The following is a 14,931-nucleotide window of genomic DNA, read 5'->3' as shown; positions in this document are numbered from 1 at the left end:
TCCTTGATGTATCTAGTTAACACTAGACCGGATATTTGCTATGCAGTGAGTGCACTTAGTCAGTTCATGTGTGAACCGAGACAGATACATCTAGTTGCAGCCAAGCATATCTTGAGATACTTGCGTGGCACAGTTGGATATGGCTTGAAATATTCTTCCAGTGTGGACCTGAATCTAGAAGGCTATTCTGATTCTGATTGGGCAGGGAGTGTTACTGATCGGAAGAGCACCTTTAGTTGTTGCTTCAGTTTGGGATCTACTATGATTTCTTGGTGTAGCAGGAAGCAGTCTTCAGTGGCACTGAGCACCGCAAAGGCAAGATACATTGCAGCATGTGTGGCAACTCGCAAAGCAGTATGGCTTCGGAAGCTCCTTGCAAGATTCTTTGGACAATCGTTGGAGCCTACTACCATTCATTGTGATAACCAGAGCTGTGTGAAGCTTTCGGTCAATCCAATGTTCCATGACAGAACAAAGCATGTTGAGATCCAATACCACTACATCAGAGATATGGTACAAAGGAATGTTGTTCGGTTGAGATACATTTGTACTGAGGAGCAGACAGCTGGCATTCTCACCAAGCCTCTTGCCAAAGTGAAGTTTGTGCATTTTCGAGACAAGCTTGGAGTTGTGGAGAATGAAGCCCTTGCTGAGAGGGAGTCTCAGCATCAGTGATTTCTTGTGATGTATTATAATGCATTCTTCTCTGTGAGAGAAGTTTGAGGTGCAAGCCCTTGTTAATGCATTCTTCTCTGTGAGAGAAGTTTGAGGTGCAAGCCCTTGTTAGTGCATTCTTCTCTATGAAAGAGAAGTTTGAGGTGAAAACCCTTGGTCCACCCTCTGGGAGTAGGTATGATTGATCCACCCTCTGGGAGTAGCCATGGTTGATATCATGTGAGATACTCCATGACTCAGCACTTGTGTTTATTCACCCTCTGGTAGTAGCCATGGTGAGTGTCATCATGTTGAGTGACTCCGTGATGAAGCACATGTTCATTTGCATTTCCATTCATGGAAGTAGCCATGATGGACCCACCCTCTGGGAGTAGCCATGGTGGATGTCACTATGTGACTCAGATATTGAGAAGGATTCCTCCCTAGCTAAGAGGGATTGTTGATGATAATAGCTATGGTCGGACTCCTTCAGGGCCGACATAGCAAATGCAAATGTGTAATTGTCCTATTAGCCTTACACATTTAACCTGATCAATTTATATGCCTTGCTAACTTTACATTGAATCAATTTTGTTAACAAATGATAATTAACCGTTGATTAAGCAATGTCTCTTGGGATCGAATCAGTTCTAATAAAGACGTGTTTATTATGATGAAACTAATCCATAACAAAAGGACGTGTTTATTAATGAAGAAGCCAACTTTTGAGATAAGTCGTGTTGGTTGGCAAGACGTGTTTGGTATATAGTGTCATTCTCTCCATCACCTTCAACAATTTGTATCAACCATCAAGCAGATCGTGTTCTCTCCATAAGCATCAGAAGATTTGCACTTCTCCTTCAGCGATTCATATTGTGTATATCTCCATTAAGATTAGCTTCAGCAGTTCGAAAGTTCCTTCAGCATATTGAAGTTAATCTTCAGCATATTGAAGTTGATCTTCAGCAAATTGTTGACTATGATCTCCATACAAAGCGAATCAAACCTATGTTGTATTGATTCTAGAGATATGTTACCCCGAGTTTCCGGGATGAGGGCATGCGGGGACGACGGGACAAGTTTCTGGGACAGCAAATTTTTTTGCCAATTTTGGGGACAACTAGGGGTTGCCTCTTGTTGAAGCCCCCACCATGATGCCACCAAAACACTTTTCACAATAACTTAATTTGACTTACTAGGGCCTAGATCTCAGTTAGCAGAAATAATCTCCAAGAAATTTCTTGATTTGCAACCTTGAGAGTAAATTTAGTAGAGACTAATTTCATAATATTTTTTTCGAATCTACTCCAAACGACCTCGAATATAGACTATAGCACCCTCAATATATCCTTGATCATCCCTCCATAAATCAAGAAACCAATCGCTGATTTGCAGCTTTGGGAACGAATTAGGTGGAAACTCTAATGATGCAATAACCCCATCAAATCTGCTCCAAATGGCCTCAAATCTGGACAATGATAGCTTCAATATGGCCTTGAAAAACTTGCCAAAAACCAAGAAAAAAATTGCTAAATTGTGATTTCAAAATTTGACCTCTTGAGTCAAAACAAATCGCCTTGAATCTTGCTTTTGAGCGCCAAAATAATGCCCGTGTACTTGTAATGAAATAGCCTACACAAGAGAATATAATAGACATATGCTGCAAATGCTAAATAATACTTGAGAATAATAAGCCACTTTGAGGGGAAAACTTCCTAAAACTCTCCGAGAAGAACACAATTCACAATATGATGATGATAAACTAACCACTAGCTCTTATTTATACTCTACTTATCCCTCGCATGCGACCCAAGCAGACTTATTTAACTATATAAGATTATTTCAATGATCATATAGCTTAATTAAGAGGAATGGTAGCCACAAGTCAACTACTCATATCCCTATGCATGCTATGGGATTAAGGGTGAAGCATTCGTTACAAAAAATGGCAGTATTAATGCCTAACCTTGTAAACTATATATTGCTACTATGAGTATTTTTCTCCTTCCATTTTGAGGATTTTGATATGTTGAGGGAAGAACTAGAACCTTCTACAGGTTTAAACCAGGAAGTATCTTTGAAGGCTCCTTTGGTGGACTTGCAAGATGTAGGCATGAAGCAATAAGCAATTTTTCAGGAGCTATAGGAACTAAAATCCTATAGCATTGACTTGAGGAAGGTTGTCAAAAATTTAATGGTTACTCACATTAAGGGGCATTTGGAAGTGTCCAATGCTTTCATAGTCTTGTTCTATTGTATAGAGAAGTTAGTTAAGGCACAAAAGCACCTAGAAATATTCCATGGCATAAAATTCCCCTCTATACATCTCAGCTCTAGGGACTTCTTCCTTAGCGAGGAGATAAGTCATGGACTCTACTACAATGCAGGATTTTGCAGTGTTGGGGCATGGAAGTTGATTGGGGGATAGATGACTAAGGAGTCTCACAAGTTCATTTTTACTTGATGGCATAGAGGGTTTTGGCTAGTGGGTATTGGCTGGTGCAGCATCCTTTTCCTTTGGTGTGTAGCTTTCAAGTAGTAGGTGGTTGTCTTTTTGTAATATTGTTGGTTTTTTGAATATGATCTCCTTGTCAACCATTATGTTTGTTTTCATTGTAAAAATGTTTCATTTCTTGGTCAAAGGCCCCTATAGATCACTCACTATTTAATAAAAAAAATTGGATGTAAGATGGGCGAAGCACTTTAGATTTCACTATTTGTTTCCTCTAACCAAAACTGTACATACTTCACCTTTCAATAGATCGACCTAGTTCTTGATGAATTGTTCATGTGCATTAGCTTCTTCCTCTAATTTCTCTATTGCTAGTCCATTGGCCATTGAGTTCTCAATGAACACAAGATGCTTGTGCCTTTGTTTGCGTTGGCTGGTATTGGTTGTCATTGATCTAAGGTTCCTGGAGACATGTATCGTGATCAACACCACAACACAATTTCAATGGAATAGGTGTCCAACAACAGTATTGTTGGGACCCAAAATTGAGTTACGTCCAAGAGGTTACAAGTGATGTATATTTCTAATCATCTCATTCAGATGAACTGTAAAATCCCTTAAGGATTTGAACCAATTTTTACCTTTCACTCTTTGTTGGAGACAATGTTGAGTTTCAGAATTTGCAGAGATTAAAAATGGATTGGTTCTGATGTTCATAAACAAGTAAGAGATGCATTTATTAATAGTAACAGCTCAGTTCTTCCCATTTTCACAACAGCAAATGCCACTCTATATCTGAACACAGGCATATCATTATAAGACTGCACGTACAGATGATCTACTGCATATTCAACAATCTGAGAACTAAGAACTGAGCTTTCTCCCTGATCATACAAAAAAAGAAATACCAGATAATACTTCTCCGTATTCCCGCCTAGTGTTTTGCAACAATCAACATGCTGCAGCAAATTTAGTCTCAAAATGTGACTTTACAAAATTTCCAAACCTCCACTTTGAATCCAATTGTGAAATCTGTGTGACTCCACCAACATCAGCTAGGGTGGATAGTTTCACCACCAAAACTGATCTTTCCAAGAGGGTTTGCATCCTCATGAGGCTGAGTTGGATCAAATCCAAAGTCTGGAACCACAAGGGTTAGAAGCAAAGAAAGAATAAAACTCAACATGCCTCCAAAAGAGCCTCTCAATGCTCTTTTATAACCTTCTGAGAAACTCTCCCTTTCAGCATCCCTCTTATTCACATTTCCCTTCCTTTAATTTTTAAAACTTTCAACTTGGGAAATAATAAAGTGGCCCATTGACATAAAAGTGGTCACTTAACACTTAGGAATTAATGACCATACTAAATAATTAAAACATTATTTTAATTGTTTAATTATAAAAGGGGACATTACATGAACTAATGACCATTAATTTCAGCAACTCTTGGAGTGCACTAGTGAAGTTAGAACAACAAAATACACCCCACTTTGAAATAAGGTTTTTTTCCAAAAGTTTTGACTATCAAGAGCCTGAAAATGATAATCAAGATTTCAAGAGGTCTGAAAATGAGCAAAAAGACAGAAGAACAAAGGTACAAAGAATGAGAAGGGCATAATCCCAAAAATAAACTTAATCATGGAAAACATTATTTAAAAAGAAAACCTGATTTTTCGGTCACACCTCTCAATCATTGCCTCTCCACTGCAGATTTGTTGTCCAAATTGTTGCTTTGATACCACTCATAATGATCTTTCTATAATGCAAACCACCCAACAATTGACTAAGAGAGAAAAATTACAATAAAAGAACATATTTGAAATAAGAAACAATTGATATCACGTAATATGAAAGGTGGCCTGTCTCAAGGGGGTGGCCTCCACATATAACACTCCAAGATAAAACTCCCCAATGATGATCACAAAGTGAATCCCTAGTCCCTGATTCTATATTCATAATTGAGTATAAGAAATCCATAAGTTCCTTATTAGGACAACTTAACAAGAGAAAACCTAAGAACCTACTAAATACCACTCAATGATTACGTACCATTATCAACTGCTCTATAGCCCAATCTTACAAAGCAAATGTAATGAAGCATGTGGGGATTAAAGTTGTAAACCACCTTGCAAATCTCTACATTTATATGACCACCAGTGTTAAAGAGACTCAAAACTAAATGTTTGCCTGTGTCTGTGTGTGTACAATCATGCAAATGTATTTGCAGTGAGAGGATGTGACAGCAAAATGTTACAAAATTGCACAATAAATTATAATATATGCAATTAGACTCTAATTCATGAATTAGACTCCTATTTAGTAGAAGAATCAAAATCATAACAAACAGGGAATATACAGAATTTTGAAAACAAGCAAACAGCCTGATCTCTATCAGCAACCATTGAATGCTGCTCTCTTAATTAACAGATAAGCTCCAAAATTGTAAAATATTTAATGAACTTAAAAATGCAATCAAAGAAACTCTTTTCATGTTCTTTAAAAAATACTTAGACACAAAAGATCATGATCACTAATATTACTAGATCAAGAATATGCATACTCATGAGAATATCGATCAAAGTTTTTCCCATTCAGCTCAACAGATCCATCTCCAAGGTCCTCAGAACTTCCATCGTCATGATCTTCATGTTTTGAAAGACCTGGAATAGGTCCTGGATGAAATTCTGGCCCAGTAACCTTCATGTCAGGACTTATGGAATATTTGCGAACTGTTTTTGTAATATTCAGCCTATTCTGCAACTCAAAGATAAGTGGTGAAATAAAACCATATTAGACCAACAAATAACAGAGTGGGAAAAAATATAGTCAAAGACTCAAAGCCTAAATAATAACAAATATATCATAAAACTTAAAGCAATCGTGCTTTGCTAACTTTATATATAAAGTACTAATGCAACAAGATTGACAGCCTTCATTTATGGCATGTATGGAAGAAGACCACTACAAAATAACTGGATACCATGCAAACCATTTGTAACCTATCAATAGGTAATTTTCAAGTGACAGTTAAGTAAGATTGGAGAATCATAAAAGGCTAATAAATATATCATGTACAGAATAATAGTGAAATACAACACAATAACAGATTAATGTTTACCAATAGAACAATGTATGAACTCATAGCTAGCAAGAAGAGAAGGTGAGTTTACAGGAAAGAATAAGAGAAAGGCTGACGCAACATACCTTAATAACATAGATGGCCTAAGTTAGAATTCTGAATGATATTTAGAAAGAAATAGTCAATCAAAAAGGCATAACCCTCATCAAGGTTTCCTTACTATCCACAAAATATTGAGATACATACAGTTTTGGGAATGTCGTTCCCTGTTTCCTAATGAGCAGGGTAGTAGGCATACATAAACATATCATATTTGTTAACACAACTAAAACGTTTCATGGGCATCTTTGTCCCCAATAAGATGACCAGACATTCTCCAAATTTCCAAAGTATGTATTAGGATCAACTGGCCCGTCAAATAATTACTTGTAAATGATAACAGAACCCTTTCTTTCTGTGTTACACAGTACACATCCCTACCCCTCAAACCACCCTCCCCATCCCCTAAGGCATTTCAAGGACAGGGGGGATGTTAGGGACATCCCCTAGCCGTCACCCTGAATTGAGAAAATGCAAAACATCCCCAAACACATCCCCAAAATCAGGGATGGCGGGAAATGCGTAGGGGATGCCTAGCCACCCCTGAGGCAGCTGGGGACGTCTCAGACGCCCCTCAACCGTCCCAAGGACGACCATGCATCTCATGCAAAACAAGACTTTTTATAATGTTTTAAAAAAATCATTCACAATGTTGTCCTCATTTTTGTAAATCAAAAATTGAGAGCAACCCCTTTGAATTTTTGTTAAAATTCATCCTTTTGAGTCTTTTGGCATGCTTCCCAGGGTTGAAATTTGTTTCAAATCTTGCCTATTTTGGGTGTGTGCCTCTTTTCAATCTTCTTTGGATAGTTCCCAATTGTTTTTAAGTCTTCTTTTTGCATCCTTAGTGCAAAATTGGGTTTGGAGGCCTGGACTGCAAGTTGGGGGTCTTTTCCTCTACGTAACAAGTTAAGTCACTTTTGGGTAAAAACAAGTAAAAATTCACTTGTAATGAGTCATTTGAAACCCGATTCTTTTAAAAGGCTTTAAAAATAACTTCACTTGTAATCGGGCCCTTGAGACCCGACTACAATTGAAGCCATTTTTAATAAACAAGTGAAGAATGCACTTGTATCGGGCTTCTTATAACCCGATTGTGGGCTTCATCTTATTGTTTTGAAAAGAAGACTCTTCATCCACTTGTATTGAGGCGTTCATAACCCAATCACAAGGGTTTTGAATGAATCCTTTTTTTCCTCTTTTCATTCTATGGCGAACTCCAATTTTGTTGGAGAATTGGTTTTGCATTCATGAGCAAGGAAATCGCTTTCTAAAAGGAGTCTCCCTTCCTAAATCGGTTATAAGAGTTCTTGGAAGTTACATATCCAAGAATCATTGCTCTTCCTTCAAAGTTCGCGTTTTTGGTTTAGACGTCTTTCTCTTTCAGGTATGATTTTTCTTGTCTTTTCTTTGGTGGTTTGTGTTATGATTTTTGTGTTTTCTTGTGCATTTTCATGCTTAGCTTTGTAGCGGATTTTGTATCTTTCCCCTTTGCTTTGTTTTGTTGATGAAGCCTGCATCTTTGCATCTTCTTTTTGTGTTTATGAAATATGCAAGTTTAGTTACTTGTAATCAGGTTCACTTTACCCGATTACAAGTGTTCTTCTATCAAGTGCAATCAGGTCTTCCATTTTCAAGTGCAAGTCTTTTGGCATAACATAAAAAGACTCATACTTGTAGTTGGGTCTCTGAGACCCGACTACAAGTATGCCCTTTGTATATCATTCCCCCCCACATGGAGTTCTTGTTGAAAAGAGGAACTATTGTGTTCCATGTGTTTTGACGTCTTAAAGAATCGAACCTACTACATACTATTGCAAGTTTTTGAATTGCAAATGCATATACCTTTTCCCTTGCAGTCAGGTCTCTGAGACCCAACTACAAATAAACTCTTGATACATTTACTTCCCCAAGTTGCCTCAAAAGTAAAATCGGGTCTTCTTATGGCAAAGGCAAGTATTTTTTGAAATACAAATCATATCCACTTGCAGTCGAATCTTGGAGACCCGACTACAAGTAAAATATATTGCTTTGCCCTCCTTGTACACTTGCAATCGGGTCCCCAAGACCCAACTGCAAGTGCATAAAATGATCATTTCCCCTTTGCCATATCACTTGCAGTCATTTCCCTTCATGCCAAGATGTTTTTCAAAATGTCATGCCATGTATTATCCCTTTGTAGTCGAGTTTCACACCTCTTATTGCAAGTATGCATCACTGTTTGCCTTCAAACTTCATTATTTCACTTGCAGTTGGGTCATGGAGACCTGATTACAATTGCGAACTGTTTAAGTTCTTCCACTTGCAGTCATCCTCACGAGATCCGATTTGCCTTCCCATCGCTGTTTGAGATTATCCATAAAGCATCTTTGAGTCAAACCAAGTTTTTTCATATTGAAACCCTTCCCAAGTTGTGATATGAGCATTAGTTTTCAAGGCTTAAAGACTATGGAATCTCCAGTTGCAGCAAAAGATGTTCTTACCCTTTCGAGTTTTCATCACAGTATTGCAGATTGTTGTTCAATGTTGGGAGAGACATCTTCACCATCAAACAAGAAGATGAAATACAAGTATGACAAGTACTAGAATGAGGTTGCTCCCACACAAGTGGTCTCTCTCATTGATGAGATCCGGGATACACAGATCGGACACGTTGACATGTCTGAGTTTTTGGAAAGAACGGAATGTTCGCCAACACATGGGATGCAGCTGCTCCTGAACAGTCATATCCATCTAATGTCTTCATTTCCAGTGGCTACCTTAGAACTTGAGTTCGTTCTCGCATGTGCTGCTCACTTTGATTGAGAAACGAGAACAATCAGAGATGAGAACGGGAATGCAATTATAAGACTAGATCCAAAAACAATAGACAAAATCTTCAAAGTTCCTGCATCTCCTGTGTATGCTGACATAACCATGAAAAGTGCCTTGGATCATTATAATCAGAGGAGATCAGAATGTATGAGGCACATTAATGCAAAATGGCTGAAAACTCCTCGGACTTGTTTCTCGAGATGGCCTAAATTGTATAGATGTGACTTCATTGAAGAAGTGGGTGACGTGATCACGCTTCTTAGCATAATCATGGGTTTGAAACATTCTAATGTATTTGAGATCTAGATGTACAAGTACATCGTGGTCATGAGGAAGAATGCATCTCACATCTTCTGGGGAGAAATTATCAGTGACAACTTGTGTGATCAGCTGTCACAAGTTCCTAACACTCTCACTTTCTATATGAATTCTTACTTGGTTTATATTGCAGCGTCACTCAAACAGTTTCCTGGTCTTTCTACCAAGGGTGAAAGATCTTTAATGCTATTATGGAAATATTATGATCAGTTGACTCTGAGGCCCAATAGGCTTCTCATTACAGAAGAGTGCAAGACGTATTTTTCGATCATTTCATGTGTCTCTTTGATAAGATGCTCAAGAACAGGAGGCTTTCTGAGGCTGCATGGAAGAAGGTGAATGAGTATGGATGTTTGCTTTTGCAGTTCCCAACCTTCACATATATGAGGGTTGGATGTTTTGAGGGACAGCCATACATGTTACCTCGTATCCTACAGATAAAGTTCTCCTGATGGAATTGGCAAGACAATTGATGGCAGTTCATGTAGTACAACTCGCCAATCATAAACTTGGTATAAACATTTCCTCACATAATCCATTGCAAATTGGTCGATATTCTTTGAATACCTCAACGAGGGCTAAGGCAATGGAGACATAACTTCAAGAAATCAAGTTGAGGAAGTTTATAGCCAGAAAAGATTTTGACTCCCAAGGCATGAAAGACAAGATCAAAAGGGCCTTCACCCATGTCCATCATCTGGAAGACATCTAGGTTGATCTCTGCACTGAAGAAGAAATCAGGAGAATGACTACAGCAGGTTGACTTTGGAGCAAATTGTGGATCTTGATTTAACTAGAATTCCAGAGGGCATGCTAGATGATGGAAAAATCCTCGATCTTGAATATGTAGAGCAAAGAGTTGCAGAAGCTCCGCTTCCTTCCCCACAATATTCGAAGAAAGAATGTGACTATCATTGATAGGTTTCAACCCATCCTTGCAAATACAAATGCTTGGCTGAAGCATAATAAGGTCAAGACTATTAAGATCAAGGTGGAGAATGGAAGTGACTTGGCTGGGCCTGTTGGGCAAAGATCTGAACTTAGGATCAAATCTAAGGAAGGTGCTTATACTTCTGGCACAAGGATCAAGCTGCGAGTGAGTAGAGCCTTGGTTATCCCTCCACCAGAAGTGTCATTGAAAGGGAAGGAGAAACCACAAGTGCAGATCCATGTTGTTGATGCCGAGGATAAAACCAATGATGAGAATGTTGCAGAATCACCCCCTTTAGTTGGCTCAAATTCTCTTCATACGGCCATTCCACAATTGTAATTGGATGTTCCTATGTCTCCGGTTGACACAGCTGTAGATTCATTTTCCACCGTATATGTAAACCCTGTGGAACCAAGTATATCTGTTGGTATTAACATAGGATTATCTGCTAAAATGTCTCATGGCAGCCTTGAGAATGTTTTTGAGATAAATCCTTCTTATGTGGCCATGTCCAGTGTTTCTCTTCCAGAGGTTGCTACTTCTTCTTTGAACTTTGAGAAGTTCATGACAGAGGCAAGTAGTGAGTTACCACATGAGCAAAAAATTGTTGTTGTGGTATAGGTAGAGCTTGTTCCTTTAGAAACCACAGTTGTTGTCTCAAATACAAGCTCATTAGAACTAACTCCTTGGCTGAGTTTGATCACACCAAAGAGGAAGAAGCAAGACATTTCTCCAGATATCTTTGATTTTTCGCAAGTTGCAAAACTTAAGCCCAGAGCCATGAAGAAAGCAAAGACAGTTTCGCAGGTGGTGGTGGATAAGAATAAGATAAAGTATGTAGAAGTAGCAGAGCCACTAGTTGCAAAGCCACCAGAAGAGATGCAACAGTTAGATTATAGGCTCACCAAGATAGAACTTGGTAAGAAGACGCATACAGGTGTCAGGCGTGATGCCACAGATTCAATAGCCCTCTTGGTCCAAAATTATGATGAATTACTCGCAAAGAAGAATGAGCTTAAAGAGAAGAATTCACAGCTCATTACAGTAATTCAAAAGATAACAAATTCTTCAGAGCAAGTTGATCCATTGACCTTCTCTACTTCTGAAGAATTCATCAAACAATTGGAAAAGGTTGCTCAGAAAGCCAGAGCAATTGATACCTGGGTTGATCAGTTGATTGATCAAAGTACCCAAGTACTGAAGAAGGCGTTGCATGTTTTGAGCAGCATTAGAGCAGCAAGAACCAAATTGAATGAGATTCTGGAAGTTTTTAGCAAAGTCTTAGCTCAATTGAAGAAGATTTGAAGATCTAGCATCAAATGGATCAGATTAAGTTAGCGGTACTGTGCAATAATCTAATTATATCTGACAGAAAATAGTACATAGAATTTGATGAACTTTTGACAAACAAATCGTTGGTTGTTAAAGAACTCATCAAAGATGTTTTGGTAACACTTGAGATGAGTGGCAAGGTTGAACAAGACGTACTTTCTAATTTTGATAAAATGTCTTGTAAGATTCTAAATTCAGATGGAGAGTTACTTGCAGTAGATGAGGTACTTGCAGAGATGGTTTCAAGACTCCGCAAGGAACTAGAAGCAGAACAGTTTGTTGTGGATTCAATCCATAAGTTTGTGAGTTGTCAAGTATTTTTTGATAAGATGAAAATTGTTCTTGAAGAACATAAGGAAGCAACAATGAGGTATTTTGATGTGATTATCAAGACTATTGCAGTTGCCAAGAATACTTCAAGGCCCGATCCAAATAATTGCAAAGGTCAATCAGCAGTTTCCAGTCTTTCATGTCTACAAATGAGAAGGAATAAAGAGTGTCCCATGACACTTGGTTTTTGTTTTATGTATTTTGCTTTTGACAAGTTACATGTAAAGACATTTTTTGTAATTGCAAGTGAACTTTTCACTTGCACTTTTGTAAAATGTAATTACATGTAGAGCAACTACAAATTGAGTTAGATTAGGACTGTAGTTGGAATAAGTCATGGTGGTTGAGAGAATTTCACAAGTTAGTTAGGATCCTCCCACCTTTTCTCAAGGCTCCTCTCCTATATATATTAGAGAGGACCTATTGTATTACTTATCTTTTTGCAAGCAAGTAAATTCTGCAAGATTTTATACTCAAAGACTTTGAGCTTTATAGTTGTAAATTGTCATTTTCTAAGTAATATAAAGAAGCGTAAGATTTCAGACTTTGTGTTGAAATCATGCTTAGCTCCCATTGTGTTCTTGTGTCATTGAGGGATATATCATATATCTTTGTGCTTACTTAATATTGTAGAAGGCTATTGGAAAGAGCTTCACCCCAAATAATTGCAGACTTGTGTGTTGAAATCTTGCTTACCTCCCATTGTGTTCTTGTGTCATTGAGGGATATATCTTTGTGCTTAGTTAAGATTGTAGAAGGCTATTGGACAAAGCTTCACCCCAAATAATTGCAGACTTTGTGTTGCAGATATCAAAGGTGAAATTAGTTTTAGTTCTCAATTTGAAGTTGTGAAGTATTACAAGACTTTGTGCTTGTGATAATTTTCATTTTAGTCTTAGAAGCGCGTTATATTTGTAGACTTTGTGCTATTGTAACTTGCACTTGTTCTTGAAAATTATTGTTATAAAAGGGTAGATAGGATTTCAGATATTCAAGACTTTGCGCTTGATATTGTTTTCCTGTCCCGGAGGAGGTGACGGAAGCCTTTGTGCTTTCAGAAAACTTCATTTCCTCTCTCTCATTTTACTTTATAAGTTGCTGTTGTTATTTATTTCCAATTGCTATTACTTTTCTATGAAGAGAAAAAAATATAGTTTTTCTTGAAAGAAGAAGAAAGACTGTTGTCTCACCCATATTAGATTAGTTTAGTTTGTAGATAGGGGGAGTCTTCCCTAAATTAGGAGAGTATCATACTCACACACTGTGGCTGAAATCACTGCAAATCCCCAGGTGTACAAAATTTTCAACCAACACACAACATCAAAAAGACTATTAATATATCATGACAGCATTATAACAGCATTAATAAACATACCATGTCAGCATTATAACAACAGTAATAAACAAATCATGTCAGCAATAACAGCAAAATTAATCATGATAGCAGTGACAGCAACAACTCGAGTGTAACAGCAACAAATATATCATGATTCAGATCCATTGTTAATGATATAACAGTTAACACTAACAGTAATAATTTGGATTTCTGATTTCATTGTTCAAATCAACCTCAAACTTCAAAATTCTTGATATGGTATTAGAGTCGGTTATTATTGTCAGATGCAAAACAGATTAAAGGTGCATTTGCCATGGTCTGGTAATGATTCAGATCCATTGTTAATGATATAACAGTTAACACTAACAGTAATAATTTGGATTTCTGATTTCATTGTTCAAATCAATCTCAAACTTCAAAATTCTTGATATGGTATTAGAGTCGGTTATTATTGTCAGATGCAAAACAGATTAAAGGTGCATTTGCCATGGTCTGGTACAGTGCGGTATTGTTGAGAAGTACAAATAAACAATTTAGTTTTGGAATATGGTTGGCATGCCGGCTTCTGCAGACATCATCTTATATTACTGTTGTCCTGCTGTTCATCAACTTGTAGAAAAAATCTCTCTCTCTCTCTCTCTCTCTCTCTCTCTCTCTCTCTCTCTCTCTATCTATCTATCTATATATATATATATATATATATATATGTTGCTGTCCCACCATCCTTGTCCTGGAAATGCCATCAAACACAGCTTTTTCTGAAATACTTCTCAACCATTATACCCTATATAAATATTCCCGTGATCTTACTTTGTGTAGCACTACAGATTTTTCAAGATCCTTGAGAATACTGATACTAAAATTACGGTGGTTCTGATTAGGCTTCAGCTTTCTCAGAGCACCTAGATGCAAGTAAAATTATAAACTTAGATAAATTCGACATAGCCAACACATGCATTTTCACAGTGTGTAGCCATAGCCATCACTTTTTCTTTTGTTAGAAATTACAATCATAAAACTAACATCAATGTTTGTATTTAAGTCTATATTTGGTGTCAAACTCGTAATCCTGTGATCAAATTGTCACATAGGATTCTTGCATATTTTGGTCTAAAATTATTTTTTATTTTTTATTTCAATGTTGTCATGGTAATAAGTCTTATCAGCACAATTATACACTAGAATAATAAATCGTAAATATAAGGGAAGAATTCATAATAGTGTAGGCAACACATGAGAGCCAAGTACCAGTTCTTCCAATGAACAGTAAGATATTGAAATGTCACAATTACAGTCACAAGAAGTAGGATGCAGATTAGACTGATTTGCATTGTTAGTAGAGGATTAGACTTACAAATTTGGGGACCAGACCTGATTTCAAAGCCAAATTCCGTCATTAGATTGTCATTTCCAGATTGGAGTTGTCTTTGAAAGCATAATTAACAATGCATTATGGGTATGAAGAGTAGCTTTTGTTTGCATAGTTCTTGATTTATGTTTTGTCTTTCAGGATAAGAAGCAGGGATGAAAGACTCCACCCAGATGTACAAGATCAAAGATGAAGATTAGCTGGGACATGAAGGAGAC

At 37.3% G+C, this 14,931-nt stretch overlaps 1 protein-coding gene across 1 annotated transcript in view; it reads right to left on the bottom strand.

The window, feature by feature from the left end:
* The window catches only part of LOC131073309 (protein disulfide isomerase-like 5-4), a 125,251-nt gene that overhangs the window by 93,228 nt on the left and 17,092 nt on the right, over window positions 1-14,931 (bottom strand). Inside the window, exon 5 of the mRNA XM_058009716.2 lies at window positions 5,666-5,859. Coding sequence (XP_057865699.1) covers window positions 5,666-5,859 — 194 coding nt within the window. The remainder of the gene's footprint in view (window positions 1-5,665; window positions 5,860-14,931) is intronic.

This window comes from Cryptomeria japonica, chromosome 5 (genome assembly GCF_030272615.1).
Source record: "Cryptomeria japonica chromosome 5, Sugi_1.0, whole genome shotgun sequence".
In the NCBI taxonomy this organism is placed as follows: Eukaryota; Viridiplantae; Streptophyta; class Pinopsida; order Cupressales; family Cupressaceae; genus Cryptomeria; species Cryptomeria japonica.
The sequence above is the reverse complement of the archived record's forward strand: the minus strand, read 5'-3'. Positions and strand labels throughout refer to the sequence as shown.